The sequence below is a fragment of the Neodiprion lecontei genome, chromosome 3 (assembly GCF_021901455.1).
Source record: "Neodiprion lecontei isolate iyNeoLeco1 chromosome 3, iyNeoLeco1.1, whole genome shotgun sequence".
In the NCBI taxonomy this organism is placed as follows: Eukaryota; Metazoa; Arthropoda; class Insecta; order Hymenoptera; family Diprionidae; genus Neodiprion; species Neodiprion lecontei.
The window spans coordinates 19250496-19270058 of NC_060262.1; the positions used below are offsets into that span (position 1 = coordinate 19250496).

General features: G+C 37.1%; 2 protein-coding genes across 8 annotated transcripts in view; one reads left to right on the forward strand and one right to left on the reverse strand.

Moving 5' to 3' along the window:
- The window catches only part of LOC107223743 (putative sodium-dependent multivitamin transporter), a 67315-nt gene extending 62334 nt beyond the window's left edge, over window positions 1-4981 (reverse strand). The window contains exons 1-3 of one of the 5 annotated variants that reach the window (XM_046733786.1): window positions 4804-4981; window positions 4264-4416; window positions 3953-4016 (exon numbers count right to left, since the gene is read on the reverse strand). In XM_046733786.1, the coding sequence (XP_046589742.1) occupies window positions 3953-3969 (17 nt within the window). In that variant the 5' untranslated portion in view covers window positions 3970-4016; window positions 4264-4416; window positions 4804-4981. The other 4 variants (XM_046733784.1, XM_046733785.1, XM_046733787.1 and 1 more) reach the window with 4 other exon arrangements.
- The window catches only part of LOC107225581 (protein expanded-like), a 142506-nt gene extending 123956 nt beyond the window's left edge, over window positions 1-18550 (forward strand). For all 3 annotated transcript variants that reach the window (XM_046733780.1, XM_046733783.1, XM_046733782.1), the window contains 8 exons: window positions 1370-1449; window positions 4899-5139; window positions 6531-6806; window positions 8346-8511; window positions 9247-9546; window positions 9678-9959; window positions 10368-12193; window positions 13613-18550. In XM_046733780.1, the coding sequence (XP_046589736.1) occupies window positions 1370-1449; window positions 4899-5139; window positions 6531-6806; window positions 8346-8511; window positions 9247-9546; window positions 9678-9959; window positions 10368-12193; window positions 13613-14089 (3648 nt within the window). In that variant the 3' untranslated portion in view covers window positions 14090-18550. The remainder of the gene's footprint in view (window positions 1-1369; window positions 1450-4898; window positions 5140-6530; window positions 6807-8345; window positions 8512-9246; window positions 9547-9677; window positions 9960-10367; window positions 12194-13612) is intronic.
- The last annotated feature ends 1013 nt before the right edge of the window (window positions 18551-19563 follow it).

Genomic DNA, 19563 nt, shown 5'->3' on the forward strand with positions numbered 1-19563 from the left:
ATATTTGTTTGATGCTACTTTACGAGTCATTTCATTTTATGCAGTGGAATAAAGCTTGAACAAATTCACTGAAACAGTTATTTTCAAAATCATTTTGGTATCTTTAAATATATAATTTTACAACATTGCGGGAATGTCTGTTATAAATAACAAATGACAATACCGAATTGACTACTGAGAAAATAAAAAAAAAAAAAAACCTATTTCAGTGACTTTATCTCCTGATCAAAATGAGTCATTGCAAAGTTAAATCGAACGAATCTATTAGATTTTCAACCATTTTGAAAACATTTGAATAAAAATATTGATGTTCAAGATTTCTCTTGATGATTGTAGTGTTTTTTATTTTTGTCTTTGCAAATAAATCTCAATAGCTTGCAAATATGAGAAATTAATAGTGACTCAATGCACAACTATCTCTTAATAAAATTAATACAAAGTATAAATCCTTGGCCGACCAACCTGTTCTTAATTTCATTTGTGTTAAGCATCCGGTATTTTAGTGAAGTAACAACGAAGTGGAATAAGCAGCGTGGCTACAGTAGTAAAAGTCAACAATTTTGGCGACGAAAATAGTTGTTACAATTAACTACGATGTTCAACTAAGCTGACAAAAAACCACCGAGTCCTTCATACATTTTGTTACATCATCACGCGTTTTTGTCTATGAGTAAATTAATAAGATCAAATTGATGTATTATTGAATGCAATAAATGGAATGGTTCAATCGACAGAAAATATGAAGTAAGAACTTTTCACGTCGTCAACTTTATATTAATGTTAACATTAACCAGCAATTAAAGGTATTGTCAACGCTAGTTACGATCAATTGCACAACTGCATTATATAAAACTAATTTTGTTATCGTTTCAAATCTATAGATTACTTGGAAAAATAATATTCCTTCATATTCACGTTGAACAGAGATTTGTTTGCGTAAACCATCAAGTCTATTTTGTTCCAGTCATTGATTAGATTCGCAAAATTGATATTTTGTTATGTGAGTACTTATAATCATGCAAAGAAATGTTACATTCATTGTTTTCCACCCAAATTTTTAAAAATGAAACCAGAACGAATCACCTCATCAAGAATTATATTATAGATTACTCGAAAAAAAAAAATAAAAAAAAAAAAAAACATTGATCTGGACGTTTTTCCCATTTTTATCCGAACACGATTAAAATTCAATTTTAATGAAGTTGTCTACATTTTCATTTCTTATGTTCATGAATTTTGATCTCTGAAATAAGAGTGGGAAAAATGATACGATGTATTCAATATCTGAAAAATTGTGTTAAATGAAGCATAATTCAACTTATCTTATTTCACGGACTCATTCTCACATTGTTCATTCTTTCGATTTCAGGGTCTTGATAGCAGCGGAAGACCAGCATTTGTGCTCTATTTCCGGGTTCAGTACTACGTGGACACCCCGTTACTCTTGAGGTAAGTACTTTTTCCACTCGATTTAGATTCATTTCGTGTCACCATGAACCGGATATTGCAGCCAAAATATTTATTCTGTTTTAATTTATTTATTTGGTTAGTTAGTCCACGGGTAAGTAGCATTCTATTACTGAGGATCGACGCGAAAATGAATTTTGCATTCATCACATCTCTAAGGCAAAGTTTCAATTCGAAAAGGAGATAAAATTGTTCAACGTGTTCCTCATAAACACTTTACTGTTTGGCTTAGCAATTGGAAGATTTTCGCATCATAGTTTACGCTGTAACATTATTATTGTAATAATAACTGCAGTCAAATTGGAAACCGATCGAAATTTTCACTCTAAAAAGGATGAACCCGCCGCGTTATCGCTCTTTGGCGTGGCGCTAGGCAGAAATTTCAATAGCCTTTCTTTCTTCCTCGTTTTTTTTTTTTTTAGTCGTCTCCTTCTCTCTGTTGCAACGAATGCTTGGTTTGGTATCGTGGTACCTGGATCCCTACGGCATCTTGGACCGTTTGGTTAATTGAACCAATCAATTGCCGGTTGAAATACTCCTCGGTGCCACTGTGGGCGATTTGTTACCTTACGAAACCCCTGCTTTATTTACAGCTATAAACACGCTGTTCTTTTTCTCAGTTTGAATTTTCTTCGTCTCTTTTTCGTCGCTGTCGTTCTTTTTTATCCCACAAAGAGAGCGGCATGTACCGATTAGAAGTAGCAGCCGGTAGTCCAGAGATACCGGCGTTTATTTTCCACCATGCCACTCCAGTAGCCGAACAACGTGTACAAGTGTTTGACCGATGCTCTGATAATTAGAAATTATTACCTGCTCTGTGATAAATAGTCCTCTGTCTGCGCTAAATAATAAACTATTCTGCTCGGTAATTAAAAATCGTTTTAGGATTACCGACGGACAAAAACATAGACTGTGATTTCAGTTTCTGAATTTTTCTGAATACCTACGTAATGCGTTTTGACGGTTATACGACGTTGAAAGTGTTCGGATATTCTCAATTATAAATGTGTTGAAATACTGTTGGAAAGAAGTCAAATTTTTCTAGACTTCATATCGGTTGACACAAACTTTAATGACATTTGCATAGATTCGAATTTAACGAAGAAAATTGGTCTGCTGCTTTTGGAAATACATTTTATACAACGCGAGCATGTTTTACGTGTTTCTCCATGCGTGTTTTCCATACACAAAGGGCCTTTTTCTATGACGGTCGAGTGAGTCTGCGAATGCGCCTGCGCAGAGTACTGTAAAGACCACTTTTGAGTCCTAAGAGTTGAAAATGGTCGTCTCTTTACTGCGCGCATGCGCTCTCGCAAACAAATCTGACATTACGCGACCCTAACCTCAATTTCGTGATTCGTGAAAAAACGCGTAACGTACTCTTGTAAACTTTTGATATATGAAGAATCGTGTGCAATAAGGAAACAACGGTCTTTGTCGACTGCACTTCTCGTAATTTAAGATCATCGCATGAGCCGGAATCTTATCGAAGATATGACAAAATATTTTTATCTACACTGGCCAGTAATTTATGTTCAAAACATATTCTTTGGTGTTTAATGGAACTGTATTGTTGCATAAAATTCCCTTTGGCATTAAGAAGAACTCGCTTTCTTTTCTCTTCGTGTTATTTTAAATCGTAAGCTGTTTACTCAAATTCCTGGTACGATATGTTTTAAAAAATTCGTAGCTGGACGTAAAAATCGTTTCAATTGCAAAATCGGCAGTTTTTTAAGAAATTGATCTGTCAATTGAAGAGTACAGAACATTTGCTGGTCATTGAAGTAAATTATTTTCCGTGGAAATTTAATGGAATCATTGTTATTGGTTTTGGATTTACAGAAAATCACATATCCTATTGATAAATATTGCGGTGGTTATACGGAGGTCGTATCTTTTTTTACTTATTTACACCGAAAAAGTTACTTGAATATATAAACATGAACACATGAACGACGAAAATCGTATGTTGGAAAGTATTCCGGTAGTTGGAACTTTTTTTTATCAAATCAATAAATAAATTATTAGATTATAAATGTGTCCTGCAGACATTGTTTTTCATTGCACAATTCATCTATCTTCATTCGCGATTCAATTACCGCTATTAAGCAACGGCATGTGCTCTGTAATACATACGTACACACCTCGAATTGCATTGCGGTTTTTGCAAATTCATTTTTTCTTTTTTGTAAATCATAAAAATGCATGTCTGTTAGAATTAAAATACGAGCTATTTTTATGACAATGATACTGGGTCAATTTTTGACGTAGGTACGGTAGTAGGTTTGCAACGAAGCTTTTAGAGGTTTTTAACGATATAATTTTCGGAACTGAAGCTCCACAATAGCTAAACTTTATCATTTCAGGTGCTGAAAAATTCTCGATTGAATATTGTTTCACTTTTTTATAAATTACAATTACCTGTTTTATATTCTCTTTCTAAATCGATTTATTACTGAGTTAACCATTGACCATTTTACATTACCTCAATCGTTGTTGCATGTTGTCTGGCTCTCTCACTTAGCAATTCACTTCCATTTTGCACATAACTGTAATCAAAAATTCTCAATGAAACTGATCTTTCATCGTTCATTTATATTTTTCAAAAATCTCATTATACTTGGAGATGGCAAATTGTTTCAAGAGTTTAATTATAACATTATATCTTACGTACTATATGTACGTGACAACTATTTGTGTTTCATTAAAATCAGTACAGAAATAGCACCGTTCCATTATTTTACGAAATGAAAATAGAGTATACGCGTTATGCCAGTTGAAATTTTATTAACTCACCTTTCGTAAGTAGAAAGCATTAATACCAAATCTCTCTTTAACTGGTGAACACAAGGAAATGAAAATTCGTATCAACTATCGAGCGTTTCTTACTTTAATATTCTTCGTGAATATTTTGGTCGCGGTTTCAACTTTGAACATTTTCGACTCCACCTGAAAACAATTTAAATTGCATAAGTTTTCGGAAACACAAATTAAGTTTATGATGTAAAATTTGCCAACGTGAGTAGATACATAGACTCGTCGAACACAATTTACAACAAGATGATGAAGAAGACAACGAAGATAAATGCAATCGCGGCATCATCATCAGCCGAAAACGATCAATTACTAAAAAGATCTCCATAAATTGAAAACTTGAACGCATCGACGCTAGTTACTTTGCGATGATAATTTTTCTTGCTGCGATTAATCATCCCAAGTAACAATCTGAATCGATCAGTTTTACTGGTCCATTTAAATGGGTCACAACGATATTCACTATATGCGTAGTTTTTTGAAATATTACAAGAAGGTCGATCTCGCCCTGATAATTCGGACCTCGTGATTCGGCCTGAAATTCCACCGTTTTCAAAAATTTTCACCGTCAATCTTTTCTCGCCTCAGCCTCATAAAACCGTTTCTTTACTTTCCAGCGATGAGACGACCCGGCACCATTACTATCTCCAGCTGCGCGACAACGTCGTCCGACATGGCGGCGGGGTGGAAAGCCTCCACCCCCACCACCCCTTGCACAAACCGGGGGTGGTTGCGCCCTTGCTCGCGCTTGCAGGGCTCGCTCTTCAGGCCGACCTCGGCGACTATTCCGAGGAGCGTCATCGACCTCACGCCGGTTCGGTCGGTTACTGCAAGTCTACCGACTACCTTCCACCCCACGTGAGTCATTACTCTTACGATTTCCATCAACCACGGGATATTTCCTAATGGGGGTGATGGTGAAGGGTTGAAAAGTTATTGCTCACTTTTGGGAATCGTGTGATGATTATGTTTATCGCATGTTTGTGACACGCACGCGTGTTGAATAAAAAAAAGCTCGCGTTTTTATTCTATTTTCCGCACTACGTCGACTGTAATGAATGAGGTGTACAGCCGGACAACGAGTTACAACGGTTGGCTCAGTCGGTGAATCAGCTGCGAAAGTTACCGACTCTGTGGAGAAGATAACTGACAATGAGTAACGACCGGCAGGTGCTGCCCTCTGAGTACACAAGTGTGAAACATCTTTTACTATTACTTCGTGGTTTGGACAAGTTCAGTTTTCACAGCTTTGTTTAAGGGTGAATGTGGGCTTTATCCGTGAAACAAAAATTAGTCAAAAAGTAAAACCAGTTGTAAAATATTCCAACACTGTTATTTACGTCAATGAATTGTGGTAGAAACAAAAATATTAGAAATATTCGAGTAATGATTCTATAATTGAAACATTCAAAATTATTGAATTGTGGTATTTTTGATTTCATTCTAACGTTTTTAAACTCCGGATGGTAGTAGAAGAGACGGAGGCACGACGGACCCCTTAAACCGCTAATTATTTTTTGTGGTTCTTGAGCACCGGCTACAAGTTGTTTCGATGTATCTCGAACAGGTTCATCGGTATTTTTCGATGAGTGAAAACAAAAAAAAACAGCAAAACTCCGGGCCGCGAGCCCTCTCAAAAAATTCGACACATTTTTTTTTCTTCTAAATAACTGTATCCTTTAATTCTATTTGTATTGAATAAATCATTGATTATATTATCTATCAATATGTATGACAAAAAAAATGTATACTCCGGAGCAAATGGCCTTTATCTCAAATATAGTTTTTAAAATAGCTGTGTCTCAAAGGAATGTTGCATACTTCAATTCAACACCTATTAAACGAACCTCCAATATCTCAATATTAAAGGAAAAAATTTATTTTGCCTACATATTTTGGGGGGTTCGTCCAAAGCAGAAGACCATAATACAAATATGAATCGACTAAAATGTACTTTAAATTATATAAATGCAGGGCGGTTTTTACTAACCTACTCTGAAATGCATAAGTGCAGGCAAAAATTTTACGCTGAATTACATAAATGCAGATGGATTCCGGTGAAGCGTATACTGGATTGAATAAATGCAGGTGGACTTCAGGGGGAATTTAATATAAATTGCATATAAATGCAGATAGCTTAACCCCATGAGATTAAAGCCTATGAGACATTGACGTGAAATACCCTCGTATGTGGCAATAAAAATCTAATTTACACTTTTCTTTTTTTTTTTTTTGTGCACATTTCCCAGATGTGTATCGAAAAGAATATACTTAGTATTCTTAGCGCCCAGCATCGAGATAATCGCGGATTGTCACGAGAGGAAGCGGAGCTCCAATATATCCGGGAGGCGGTGCTCCTGGAAGCGCCGCTCAACGCGCACCTCTACCGGCTTCGTAGGAGCAAAAATGAAGCCGGCCCTGGACGGATCCTTCTCGCGATTTGCGCTCGTGGAGTCCGCGTATACGCCGAGGAAGAGACGCCTCGAGTATTTGCCTGGAACAACATCGGCAAACTCTGCTTTGATGTAAGTACTTTCGCTCAATCTGCGGAACTCTTCAAGAGATAATCGCGTACCCGTTTATTCTTGCAATACATACATTTGCACATACGTACAATTATATTCGTCGTGAATAACCCCCATAATGCGAATCTAAAATTGTCGGATACACTTAACGCTACATAATTTTACTGAAGAAATAATTTTTCCTACGGGGGGGGGGGGGGGGGGGGGGATGCACTTTAATTAAAATTGACCCTGCCTGATATTGAACGTAGAGAGCTGCAGATTCGTTTTTTGACTCCGTTTCTTGATCGAAATAATCATCTTGAACGGAAAATTAATTCAATTATTTTTAAGCTGTTTGTAAAATGTTTATTTAAAAAAAAAGTAAAGATATCGAAAGTGCAATACGATTCATTATTCAAAACCGTTTTCTGAACACGTGAAAACATCGGCAACTCTTAATCTTGAAAATTGTGAGAGGAGATGAACTTTTTCAAGAAATTTTTTCTCTATCAACTGTTATTATTTTACTTTTTTATTATATATCGACGTTACACAGGTTACCTGACTTCAAAAATATACAATATCAACAGTCTAACTCTCAACGATTATTGCGTTATTTAACGCTCACGCTGAAAGACTGAAATATAGTATTTCGCACAAGCTGGAAGCGCGCATGATACAGTTAAACATCATTCATTCTATCACAGTATTCACAGTTCTCGGCTTACACACAGGGGCAGAGTGATTCGTGAACGGATAATTTTTTGGCCAAGTCGATTATGTTGGCAACGCAGAATCAACCGACAGCGCCATCAGCGGCCAGCCGTAAACCCGTTTGAATTTTATGTTGTTGGTTTCGGTTGTGTTTAGGACACGGTCTTACATACAAGACCGTGGTTTAGGAAAACTGCGTTTGTTTCGCGGTCGGCCGGTGGTGGCGCTGTGAGTTGATTACGCGTTGATTTTGCGTTGCCAACGTAATCAGCATGGCCGAAAAATTAGTCGTGTTTGAATCACTGCCCCCGTGTGTATAGATCACGTGAAATTTCGTCTATAGCAATTTGTATTTATTTCACATTTTTCTGAAGCTGCATGTGTCTTAGTTTAACGTAAAGTAAAAGTGTCTTAAATTAACGACACAGTTATGCAACCCATAATTATAACAGCTTTTTCAATATCAAAATTTCCTCCCAATTCATCCCTTCCCACAATTTTGAAGATTAAGAGACACCGATTTTTTCACCTGTTCAGAAGACGGTTTGGAACAATTAATCATACTGCATTTTTGATATCGGCATTTTTTCAAAAATAACATTTTGCAATCAGCCTAAAAATGACCGAATTGAATTCCCGTTTCAGGTAGTTATTTCTATAGAGAAACATAGCTCGAAAATAAATCGACAGCTCTCTACGCCCCCTTAAGTATTTAATAAATACCATTCAATTGCAATGCCCAAAAAAAAAAAAAAAAAATCGGATATATTTGACTCTTAATCTGAAATTACATTAAATTTTCAAAATTCTAAGTGATTCTGATTTTCTGTCTTTAATTTGCAGCGTAAAAAGTTTGAAATTCGGGCAGTTGACCAACCGGACAAACTCACCTTGTACAGTGGGTGCGATGACAAAAGTAAATTATTGTTGGGACTCTGTCGAGACACCCATCAATTTTCCATGGCTATAGCACCACGACTGAGCGAGGCGAGACGTCGCGAAGAAGAAGGTGAGATATATTATTACGTTAATAGATATATGCCGAGCGTTTAACCACTTATCAGTTTGTGTTTGCATTTCATATGATTTCGCAGATTTTTTTGGAATTTCAAAGGATTTAAAGCAGTACATCTGATTTGATAGATTTGAAAGATTTCAGACGATCTCCAAGAATTTCAAGAAACTTCATAGTTTTAGTGATTATATGTCATCTCAAAGATTTCAGATGATTAGACAAGGTTTAACAGAATTTCGGAAAATTTTGAAAGTGTCCGTAGGATCTTAAAAATTCAATTTCATTTCTAAGATTTGAGATATTTGGGATTGTTTCACATGTCGTTATGTAGGATTGTGCGTCAGTAGTGTACATCGGCGTAGGTTGATGATGAAATGGAACCAGTAACTAGGATACTGATTTAAGTTGGTATCGCTGTAAGAACCAATAGCGCCCTCTGCCTGCAATCCCCTACTGGTCCGTATTGCGATACCAACCTGAATCAGTACCCTAGACACAGTTTCCGTTTCAGAATCCACTTCCGCATGTATACATAAGATTTGAAGGGTGGTCAATTCCTTGCTATATGACATGTTAATTAGGACATTGCAAGTAATAAACCAAACTAATACAATTTATCTCATAATCCAATTATAAACCTGGGATAAGCTAAGTTACGTTCAACCCACACAGCAAATCTACGCGGTTGATGAAAAGAACCACATCACACTGTATAATTCGTTTTTGCAGAGCGGAAGGTGCTGCGAGACTGCTACATGTACCCAGCGAGGTGCAAATTAAGCTTAGCTGCACGAGGCGCTCGGAGTGACCAACGCATCTCTGTTATTTCAAGTACTTCTTCCAACACAACGTCGGGCATAGTGAGCGATCGAGTTCACAGTGAAGATGAACCTGATACTGCACCAGCTTCAACAGAGTGTCTACCTCGGCTCACAGAGTATCCAAACCACACGCAGCCATCGCAAATCGTCAACGGCACTAACGGTGACGAGCATTCCAGGCCGTCGTCTCCTGCTTCTACGGTGGATGGTGAGAATAAAAAAATTAAGAATCACATCCTTCCAACTTACCTTTTTTAAAAAAATAAACTTGCTCTATTTGTGTGCTGAAATTTGATGGAAATGGATTTTCTTTCAACACTTGTAACAACTTCTGTACAGAAGTTGACAACATCGAAGCTGCGCCGTCATCTGTAGCACAGCAACGCCTCGTCTCGACCGCAGGGGTAACAGCGGAAGGCTCGCAGTGCAGCAGTAATTGCAGTACAGTGGTTATTGTTAATGTTCCCGATGGTCCTCCTCCACAAATACGAAGAGCATCTGCAACGTCAAGTCTCGAATTAGGCTACTCGCATACGGCCCAAAATTCAGCTGTTTCTTCAGAGACTGCGAGTTTTCCTGGTGCGATTTACGATAGGTGTAGAAAAACTGGAAAATATGCCGGTGAGTTCCAGGTTACATTCGTCTTTATATTCTGCAAATGCGAGTTTCCTTGATATGCAAAGATTGCGAAAACTCGAGGCTCCGAAAATTTTAGGAATTATTTCCAAGGTATAAAATTTCAACTGTGCTTTTATATAATGCCGATAGGTAGTATAAATTTGTAATTAACTTGTCAAAACGATATTCTTTACGTGCTGAACGAGAATTTAACTTCTTTTGAATAAGGTAATGTGGTAATTAATTGATGTTTCTTTTAACTAAGCATAATAGAAACGTGTTTCGAAACACAAATTTTATGGTATAAGTATGCAGCTGCGATACCAATTAATAATTCCATCTATCGCATCAAATGAAGATACGAAAACCATTTGATAAATTAACGAAATATCCTTTCTGCATTTTTTTCAGGCACTGACATCGCTAGTGAAACAAGTGGCGTTTATACTCTGAGGAGTAGTGAAATGCAAGACGAACGTAACACAGATGTGTACTCACCAACAGGAATCGCGAATGCATCTTCAGCTGCGAGTGACGTTTGCGCTATGAGTTCGGTTCCCTCAACAACAGACGAAGCCTCAGTGACTTCCGGCTTCTACACAATTCACAGCGGCCTGAGATCAGAGACTAGTGGTGTCTACACCGAAGACGTAAACACAGAAGATCAGGAGCCGATATATAGTATTTGCAAAGACGGTGATCAGGTTGAAAACAGGAATTCGGGAATGGACGAAGCGCTTCTTGAACAGGAGCTCGAAGACTCGAGGTCGAGAAGCAACAGCATTTTGAGCGCTGGCAGTTTCAGGGGAGATGGGAGTGACCCATCGGACGTAGGACCTCTTCTCTCCGCAGACGAACTCTCCGATTTAATCGTTGGGAGATATCCGCCTCGCAAGACGATCAGCAATTCCATGGACTCGGACTGCGACTACGTAAGCCTTCCGCCTCCGCCACCACCTCCTAGAACTGACAGTGAAAGGCAGCTCCCTCTTCCGCCACCGTATCCAGTGAGCGGAGATTACGCGACGATTAAATCGCCCATGAGCGAAGCTTCCATCGAACGGGAACCACCGCCACCGCCTCCATACAACGCTGTTCGAGGGGATTTCGTTCCTCTGCCTCCACGAAGGTCCGATCCTCCGCCGCCTCCCCCCTACACGGCACCGAGAGAAAGGATTCAGATCCCTCCGCCGACCCCTCCGAGGAACGACGCAGTCACTCCAAGGGAGCCTCCACCACCGCCGCCGTACCCTGAAATTCCAGATCATCAGGAGGCGGTTTCGACGCTGTACGATAAGGGCGATGAGGAAAATGGTGCCAAAGTTACGGCTGGTAAGTCCTACGGCAGTCTGAATAGAAGCAACGCTGTTTCGACATCTTCGTCAAATTTCTCTTCGGGGATCGTAACGAACGTAGTTCAGACCGCAGCACCGAAACCACCGCCTAGAATTCAACCGCCGACCTATCCTGGGGACAAAATGAAACCCACTCCGGTTCACGCTCCAGTCGCCGCACTCGTCGTTGGGCCTAATAACTATTTGGACGTCCACGCTTCGCGGGGTGGATCGCTGCTTCTTCCTTACCTCTCACCGGCTCCTCCGCCTACGACGCATTCCAGACAACCGCCTCCGCCGCCACCCAGCTTAGCTACCGTCTACACAAGTCAGGTAGCGAGATCGCAGATCGAACAGTACAAGCAACAATTGTACTCCGACGTCGACTTCGTCATGTTCCCACTGAAGGATCCGGCCGTTTCTAAGCAGGAGTACATCGACGCTAAACAAGGATCGCTGATTGCAGCAATGGCGGCTTACCCTCCACCGCCTTACCCTACTTTTAACAATAAATCGTCGGTCGTTTATCGCAGCACGCCTTATCTGCCGGGTTCTTCGTTCTCTTCACCGTCCAAATACGCTTCTAACCAAAACTTGAGTATCGCCGGCGATTCTTCAGGTGGTAATTACTTGCCGCAAAGCAATGTAAGCAGCCACTACGCGGCGAGCACGAGCTCTTTGTACAGCGGAGCAACCTGCTCATCTGGAGGAAGCCATAGTCTTCGAAGAGAACCACCTGCTCCTACGCATCCTCATACTCTACATGGATTTTCAAGGACTAAAAGCGACGACAATATACTTAAAAGTTTTGACTTGTCGCTCAACACTAGGGTTTCGTCTTTGTTGCAGCCGAAACATCGACGGTTACCACCGCCGCCACCCCCACCTCCTTATAAGATTCAGGTAAGATCAGATTTAATTAGATTGGATCTTGACATAAAATATTTGCTTCTCAAAATGATATTTAACCGATATTTGAATACAGCTCCATATTTTAACGTCTGAAGAGCATGTCTTCAAGAATACTGTCTCCAAATCGGTTCGGCCGTGTTAGAAATATCGTAGAAACTGCAAAACGTCACCAAACGAAATGCTAGATGTTATTGTCAATAATAATGATTTCTATTGATAGATTTTAATGAAAAATATGCAAATGTACCTCGATCTATATCATTTTCCATGAATTAAACCCCAATTGAAATTCATAGTTGGCAGTCAAAATGTGCATTCCCAAAATTCGTCTTTTTTTTCTGCCATCTTCTTGTATACAGAGTGAATTCCTAACGATTGCATGGTTTGTTGTCTGCTGAAATTGAATGCGCACGCGCTACGATCCGAGGGGAGTTGTTTATCAGGGCGACCAACCATTTTAAATTTAGACGACAGTTCACCGCGATGGATGTAACCAATGCAACCTCAAAAATTTTACAGTTGTCGTTGGTAATTGTGCTCAATTCTTGACTGTCAAAAATTTTGAGGTTAGATACGGTTGGTTGCCTTGGCAAATGACCGCTCTTGGATTGTAGCGCGTGCGCAATAAATTTCAACAGATGACGGACCATGCAATGGTTAGCAAATCATTCTGTACATACATATAGTATGTATATATGTGGTGTTTGATTTTCATGGAGCTTGAAAAGATAACATTATCGTTCGAACGTAGTCGTATTATTTAGAGCGACGCGAATTGAAGAAAAGTATCTCTAGTTGAACAAGGAAATGGATGTCTGCTGGATGAATTTTAGAGCAGAAAAAAGTATAAATATTCTATACGATTTCAGATTCGTCAGTCTTTCGTAGGTTCTTCCCCAACGATCGGAAAAGAATAGAAACGGATTGAGAATTTCAATACGATCTATTCCGATTTCTTTATCCAAATGGATGTTTCGTATTCTTTGAAAAGAATTAATTCGGATAGAAAGAATTGAATCGGATTGATAATTGCCATCCCTTATTCTAAATAAATAATTGAAACGAACAAGCTATCAGAAGTAGCATTGTCGCGAATATGAAGGGATAGGAAAGAACAGGCAAAATCGAATAGTAACGAATAAACATTTAAGAATTAAAACGAATAGTGTCTCATTGGAATAACTCATGCTTAATTCGGAAACTTAAAGAGATGGGATTCATAATTCTGCTAATCGTTCCGTTTCTATTCTTTTCCGATTGCTGGGTCATTTATCACATTCGTTCTTGTTCTTGATGTTGTACTTAAATTGTACTAACTCTTTCAGTTAAATTATAAATGACTTCAACAAGGAGAAATATAACTCTTAGTCTGATGAAATGTAACTGAACGAATTGGCGTATTTGTTACAGACTTTGGAAAAGAGTCAACCTCTTCCATCGACCTCCTCATCGTCGATAAATACGACAAAGTTGAATAGTTCGTCCATGGGAATGCCGGAAAGGGACGATGGTAAGGATGACGGGATGTTGGACATACGAACTTTACGTGAAAAAAGTCGAAATTTAGACTTGCCACTAATATCGGCGCTCTGCAATGATCGGTACCTTCTGAAACAAACGAACGCCTTTGTCCTACCCAAGCACCCTACCGAAGGCAACGTTGTTTCATCTTCGAAATCGAGCTCGAGGAGCAGTAGCGGGACTTCGAGTAGAAACAAGTACCCAGTGAGCGGTTTATCCACAACACAAATTTCCAAGCCCCCTAGGAAACCCTCCACAAGTACTCACAGGCATCCCGGAGAAGCTAAAGGAAATGCTCATAGATTACTGGCCGCTTCTGGGCCATCGCCGGCCAAAAAGGATCCCACAAGAGCGTCGCATTCATAGTTCAGCAAAGCAGTGATTTCTATCTATAGAACATGGTTTGAGATCTGCAGAAATTTGACTGTTCTTATCTGGCCGCTGATTAAGGCTACGAACTGCCAGAGGTAAGACTCAGTGGCGAGTGTTTGGATTAGAATCACCTGTTATAGTAACTCGGATAGAACGACCCATTGGACTTACAGACCTGGCCAATGCAACAAGTGCAGCAAATGTGCTGGTTGCCGATCTTTGCTCTCGACACAAAAATTTCTGAACTACTTTTGTGCCGCATTATATTTGATAAATAGTTTTTAGATGTCTTCAAAGTTCGTGATTTTAAGTACATTTTGTGGTGACAATGGAAATTGAAATTTTTTCATTCGAGATTTTTAAAAATCAACTGACAATTTTGATACATGATAATAACGGTTGACAAATATTTTATAAAAAAATTCAGAGTTTGTGAGACTTTTTCAGAATTTGGTTCTTCCAGCATTAATTAATTTATTTTTATTTTTTTTTCGGAACAAATGGGAATATTTATCCATCAGGGTTATTTCCCTATTCTTAATCAAAGAAGTTGTATGTGAATAGATCAACGTGAAAGTGTGTAAATAAGGCCTGAGAACATTCTATTTGAATGTCTGAACTGTTTACTTGCTGAAAAAAACATTATTCAACAGTATTGCAGACTTTGAATACTTTGAGCTGCATTCGAAAATAATTAGTATCCTGAAAATGCGTTTGATGAATTTATCAATTGAAATTACACTCGAATCAATTCAGTGATGTCAAAGCTTTAATTGAATGCAAATCATCGTATTTAGTCTATAATTTTAGCGAGAATGTTGTTATTTCGTCACCGATCGGAGTAATAAGTTCCCCACTTGAGCACCGAATTCTTCAGAAACAATTCAAATTAAATATTTTCCACTTGAAAGATTTCAACTGATACGTCCTTTCAGAATTGAAATATTTATGAAAGATTTCAAATATTCTGTTTCAAACGTTTTTCAAACTGAGAGATAAGTTGTAGCTTCAACGTTGCTTAAAATTGAAACAGAGCGAACACATACATATTTCTCTACATGTCACGTCTTAACGTCATTCACTGGTATACCTATACATACTACGCATCTATACATATCAGTTTATGTCACTAGTGAGATGAACATATGAAAAATGTAAGCAAGTAGCTTTTTTATTCTCAATCTTTGTAATTATTATATAATTGTACACAATATTTTTAATGTATATTGCATATTATGCAATCAATGAAATAAATGTTTTTTTTTTTAAACAATAAATGAAACTTGTAAAGAGCATGCCATGCAAAGTCCGTGACATTAATAATTCAGTTTTTCGATTGAACACATTAAAGATTATTGAAAAAGAGAGCTACGTTACAGAATTATCTAACATTTAATTGAATGTATTTCCGAAGCATTGCACACCAATGAAGAATTCGTTGCGAGGTAAAAATTGTTTATTGTAGAGGATTCGTTCAATAGAATAAGTATTTTTTTTTTTTATTTTTTTTTTTATTTTTCTTTGGGAATCGCATTCATGTTCATCCATTTCAGGATGAGGATGATCCTGCATGCTCAACATTTTTACACAATTATAGAGCTTAGTTGGTTAAACCCGCGAAACAAACTGCTAAATTTTGTAATTTCGTTAACGGCTTTCTCTTGTTAAGATGCCGCTGAACTGGCTTGTCATATATATAATATTTCGTGATGTTATAAGCGGGGAAACTTCTTCGTTAAAGTGCATGCCGAAAATTTAGTTAGCTTTCCGTAAATATGGCTCACTTGAACGAGGAAATTTTCAGGTAACAGGAGCTCGTTCATGATTTTCGCTTTCCTTTTACGTCAATTTTCTGGTACAGCACGATACTAAGTCATTTTATTGGCCTATTCCGGTAGATCTGACCAACTAAATCACTCGGTGTCGACTCTTTTAGTTCCACGTTGAATGTCCATACAAACTGTCATAGCGCTTATGCCGTCTCGAAATATGAGAAGCCAGTTCAGCGGCGCTTTAAGCACGTTTCGAAGGATTACAGTGCCAAAATAATGACTTTTTTTTGTCTATATCTCTATCACGATGACAATGAGAAATTATTGAGATACGATTTATAGTAATGAAAATGATTGCCAGAAATCATTTTAATACATTTGATAGAGAGCGGACGTTGAATGAAATACCTAGCTATTTAGTCAATTATACTATTGATCAAATATGTAATTTCAAATAATTTTCATAGTCCGTGCTTCTTCATCTCAGGGTGCCATTTTTCATTGTATAATTTTTTAATTTCATCACGACTTTCAATGTATTGTGAGAACCGTAAATATACCTGAAGGCTTCATTGCGTATTATGGTACAAGGCTTGTCACAAGCAATGTGAATGTCAGGGGTTCATTGGTGATTATATTCACAAATTCTTTTATTCTGATTGGTTCAGTATATCTCAAAGTATGTTATACAGCATGAATATAGTAGGTAAACATACAATGTATAATAATCCTCTAGTAAAATATGTACTGTACTTTTTATTTGCAAAATACCGTATATAATAATGTTTTAAAATGCAATAAATTGAAATTTTCTCTTCCGTTAAGGTTTGAATTGGAAGACATAATTTTCGCATTGATTATTTATGCACTAAAATTTCTCTTTTGAAAGCGCTCTGGTCAGTCAACACGTCGTAACATTTTCGTGCACCAGTTGATTCGATTATTTTACTTCATTCTTCTTCATCCCATCAAATGAAATTATTCATTGAAACGCATCTAACATTTCGAATAGAAATGGGGCATTCCATGCCAAATCGCCGAGATTTTAATCCCACTATTACTAATTTGGTTAAAACTTTTTCAGACTACGTTCCATTTTCTCTGCATCTTTTCAGGCAATCGTATTCCAGTTATGAATATTAAAAACTTTTCATTGCATACTTGGACCGTTTTTGTAATTTTCAGAAAATTATAAAACATTGTATTTTTGATATCGATTTCATCTGCAAGACCAGTCCTATGCTTATTTTAAGGTCGACCTCATGGTGGAGTCGGTTACTTTCTCATGTTTGCAAACACTGAGATTCTTCAAGCGTTTAATTTTTTTTAATTTGTGAATTGCGATAAAAAGTTTTAAAAAATCAAAACGATGAAATAAAAATTGAACCCTTCATAGTGATTCCAAATGATCACTATAAAAAATTCGAATTTTTAGAATCTTTCAAGAGGTTCAAAAATAGACGACCCAGATAAAAGCTGCAACTTTCACAACTCAGAGACGATTGAATTAAAGAAAAATAAATAAATAAATAAAACGTAGGTTCTCCTCTTACAAGTGAAATTTTCATCCAAAATTGAAAATAGTGAGGTTCAAAACCCCGAGATTAGGCTGCTCTCTATTGTTTGCCGAAATAGAATCAGATACAATATAAAAATGAATGTATTTTTTTTTTTTTTTTTACTACTTTCCACATTCTTACTACAATTTACGTATTTTATTGTTTGCTCAATTGTGTTAATTCATAACGTGTGGCAGAAAATTATATATATAAGTCTTATTATACACAGTTGTAGAGATAAATACATACTTATAGCTACTTGTAACTCACAACTTAGCGTGAGGCCCTAAGAATTACGTTTAGGTATAGTGATATACTGTTAATTTAGACAAATTTAGTGTTACTATACAAACATGTTGAATGTAATATTTATTTTTGAAATTTGTTTTACTTTCGTTCATTATACGCATCTGCTCTGTGGTATCTCGTTAAATAAAATAAACAGCTGTGTTCTAACTAGATTTACAATTTTTTGTCATAGTGTCAGGGTCTGCCGAAAATTCAAATGCCAGCTGTTTCGATTATTCACAATAAATATAAATAATAAACTTTTGCGCGTAATATTTTTGCAAGTATTTCGGATATGCACAAAATTTACCTGATCCTAAAAAATATACTACAAAGTAGATCTGCAAATTTAATCTAGCAGATACTATACGACATATAGTATCGGGCTATTCCACCTGTAAGATTACAGGCTTGCAAGATAATCTTATATTATTAGTTTATGAATTACGAAGTAATACTTATTTGTAATTCTAGTACGTATGTTACAATACTGTATAACGGTAATTATATGTATAATTACATTTATTAATTAATATTGAATATTAAAAATAATAGCATACAATCCATTCTTGTACATAGAATACGTAAATCCATTGGACTTGCTACAGATGAAAACCTTATGTACCACACGCCACCTCACCTATGAATAATAAATTTTTTTTAATAAAACCCAATTCTCTATTTTCAACGTTTATCGCTATAGTCCATTCGCATATTTTTCACCTGATTTAGCAATTCGTCGTACATAATTATTTCATTATTTGAATACATGTATTTGCTGGTTTGTCTGACGTTAATGAATGTTTATGACGCTTTTGCAATGGAAGGATTACACATCGGTAAATAGTAATAAATTCCAGTGAATCAGAGTTGAAAACTATTCGGAGTTTTATTTGGTATGAAGTATTACATCCTATTCTCATTGTCAGTGACAAATTAAGAAAGTTACTTCTTGAGAGAGATGAAACGGAAAAATTAACCAGATTCTGCATACACTTACAAGATATAATATTAGGAAAGGATCGAGATTAAGGAGATTGGTGAGCACTTCTCAGGGGAAGGCGGTGAGAGGGGTAAGCCTATTCTTATACACAGGCCCAACCGATGGTCCTCAACGTCGTTCTCAACTAATAAAATTAAAAAAAAAAAACTTCAAAGTAAAGGTTTTTGGCAGCTTACTAATGCGGTATGCATCGTCTGTCATTTCATCACTTTTGCCAAATCAACTGAATTGTATTTCGCTATTATATCATATAATTCCGGAAAAGTATTTTATGAGCATTCGCTCGATGATTATGGGTAAAAAATCGTGCAAAACACTTAGTATTTTTTACTGTTATTCGAAAACGATACAGACAAAGATCATACTTCATACTTTTTACCATTTACATAGTTTTTCATTGAGATTCCTACATTTTTTATTCTTCGATATTATGCAAAAACTTGAATCGCGAGACTACATTCTAATTTTCCTCACCAACCTCCTAAACTAAAAAATCGAAATTTTGTCTAATCGTAGACAGTTATTAATCGACCACACATTTTTCCTATCAATCGATTACTCAGGAGTACCGATTAATTTTCAATTAACTGAATTGAAGCATTTCCATTTAATAAGCATTTCCCGATTATTTGGCCTTTCAATTAAGTGTTTTTTCTATTAATTCAATGTCCTGTGCAATACGCATGTAAGCCCCAGGAGGGTGGGGGGGCCCATCCATTCAGCTATCCTTGCGAAAGTTAAGAAAAATTTATTTAAATTATGTGTCTGTTGTAGAATTGACGTGTAATATATGCCAAGAGGCATTTAGCAAGACAGTTTTGATCAACATCCTTCTGCGACTTTCGA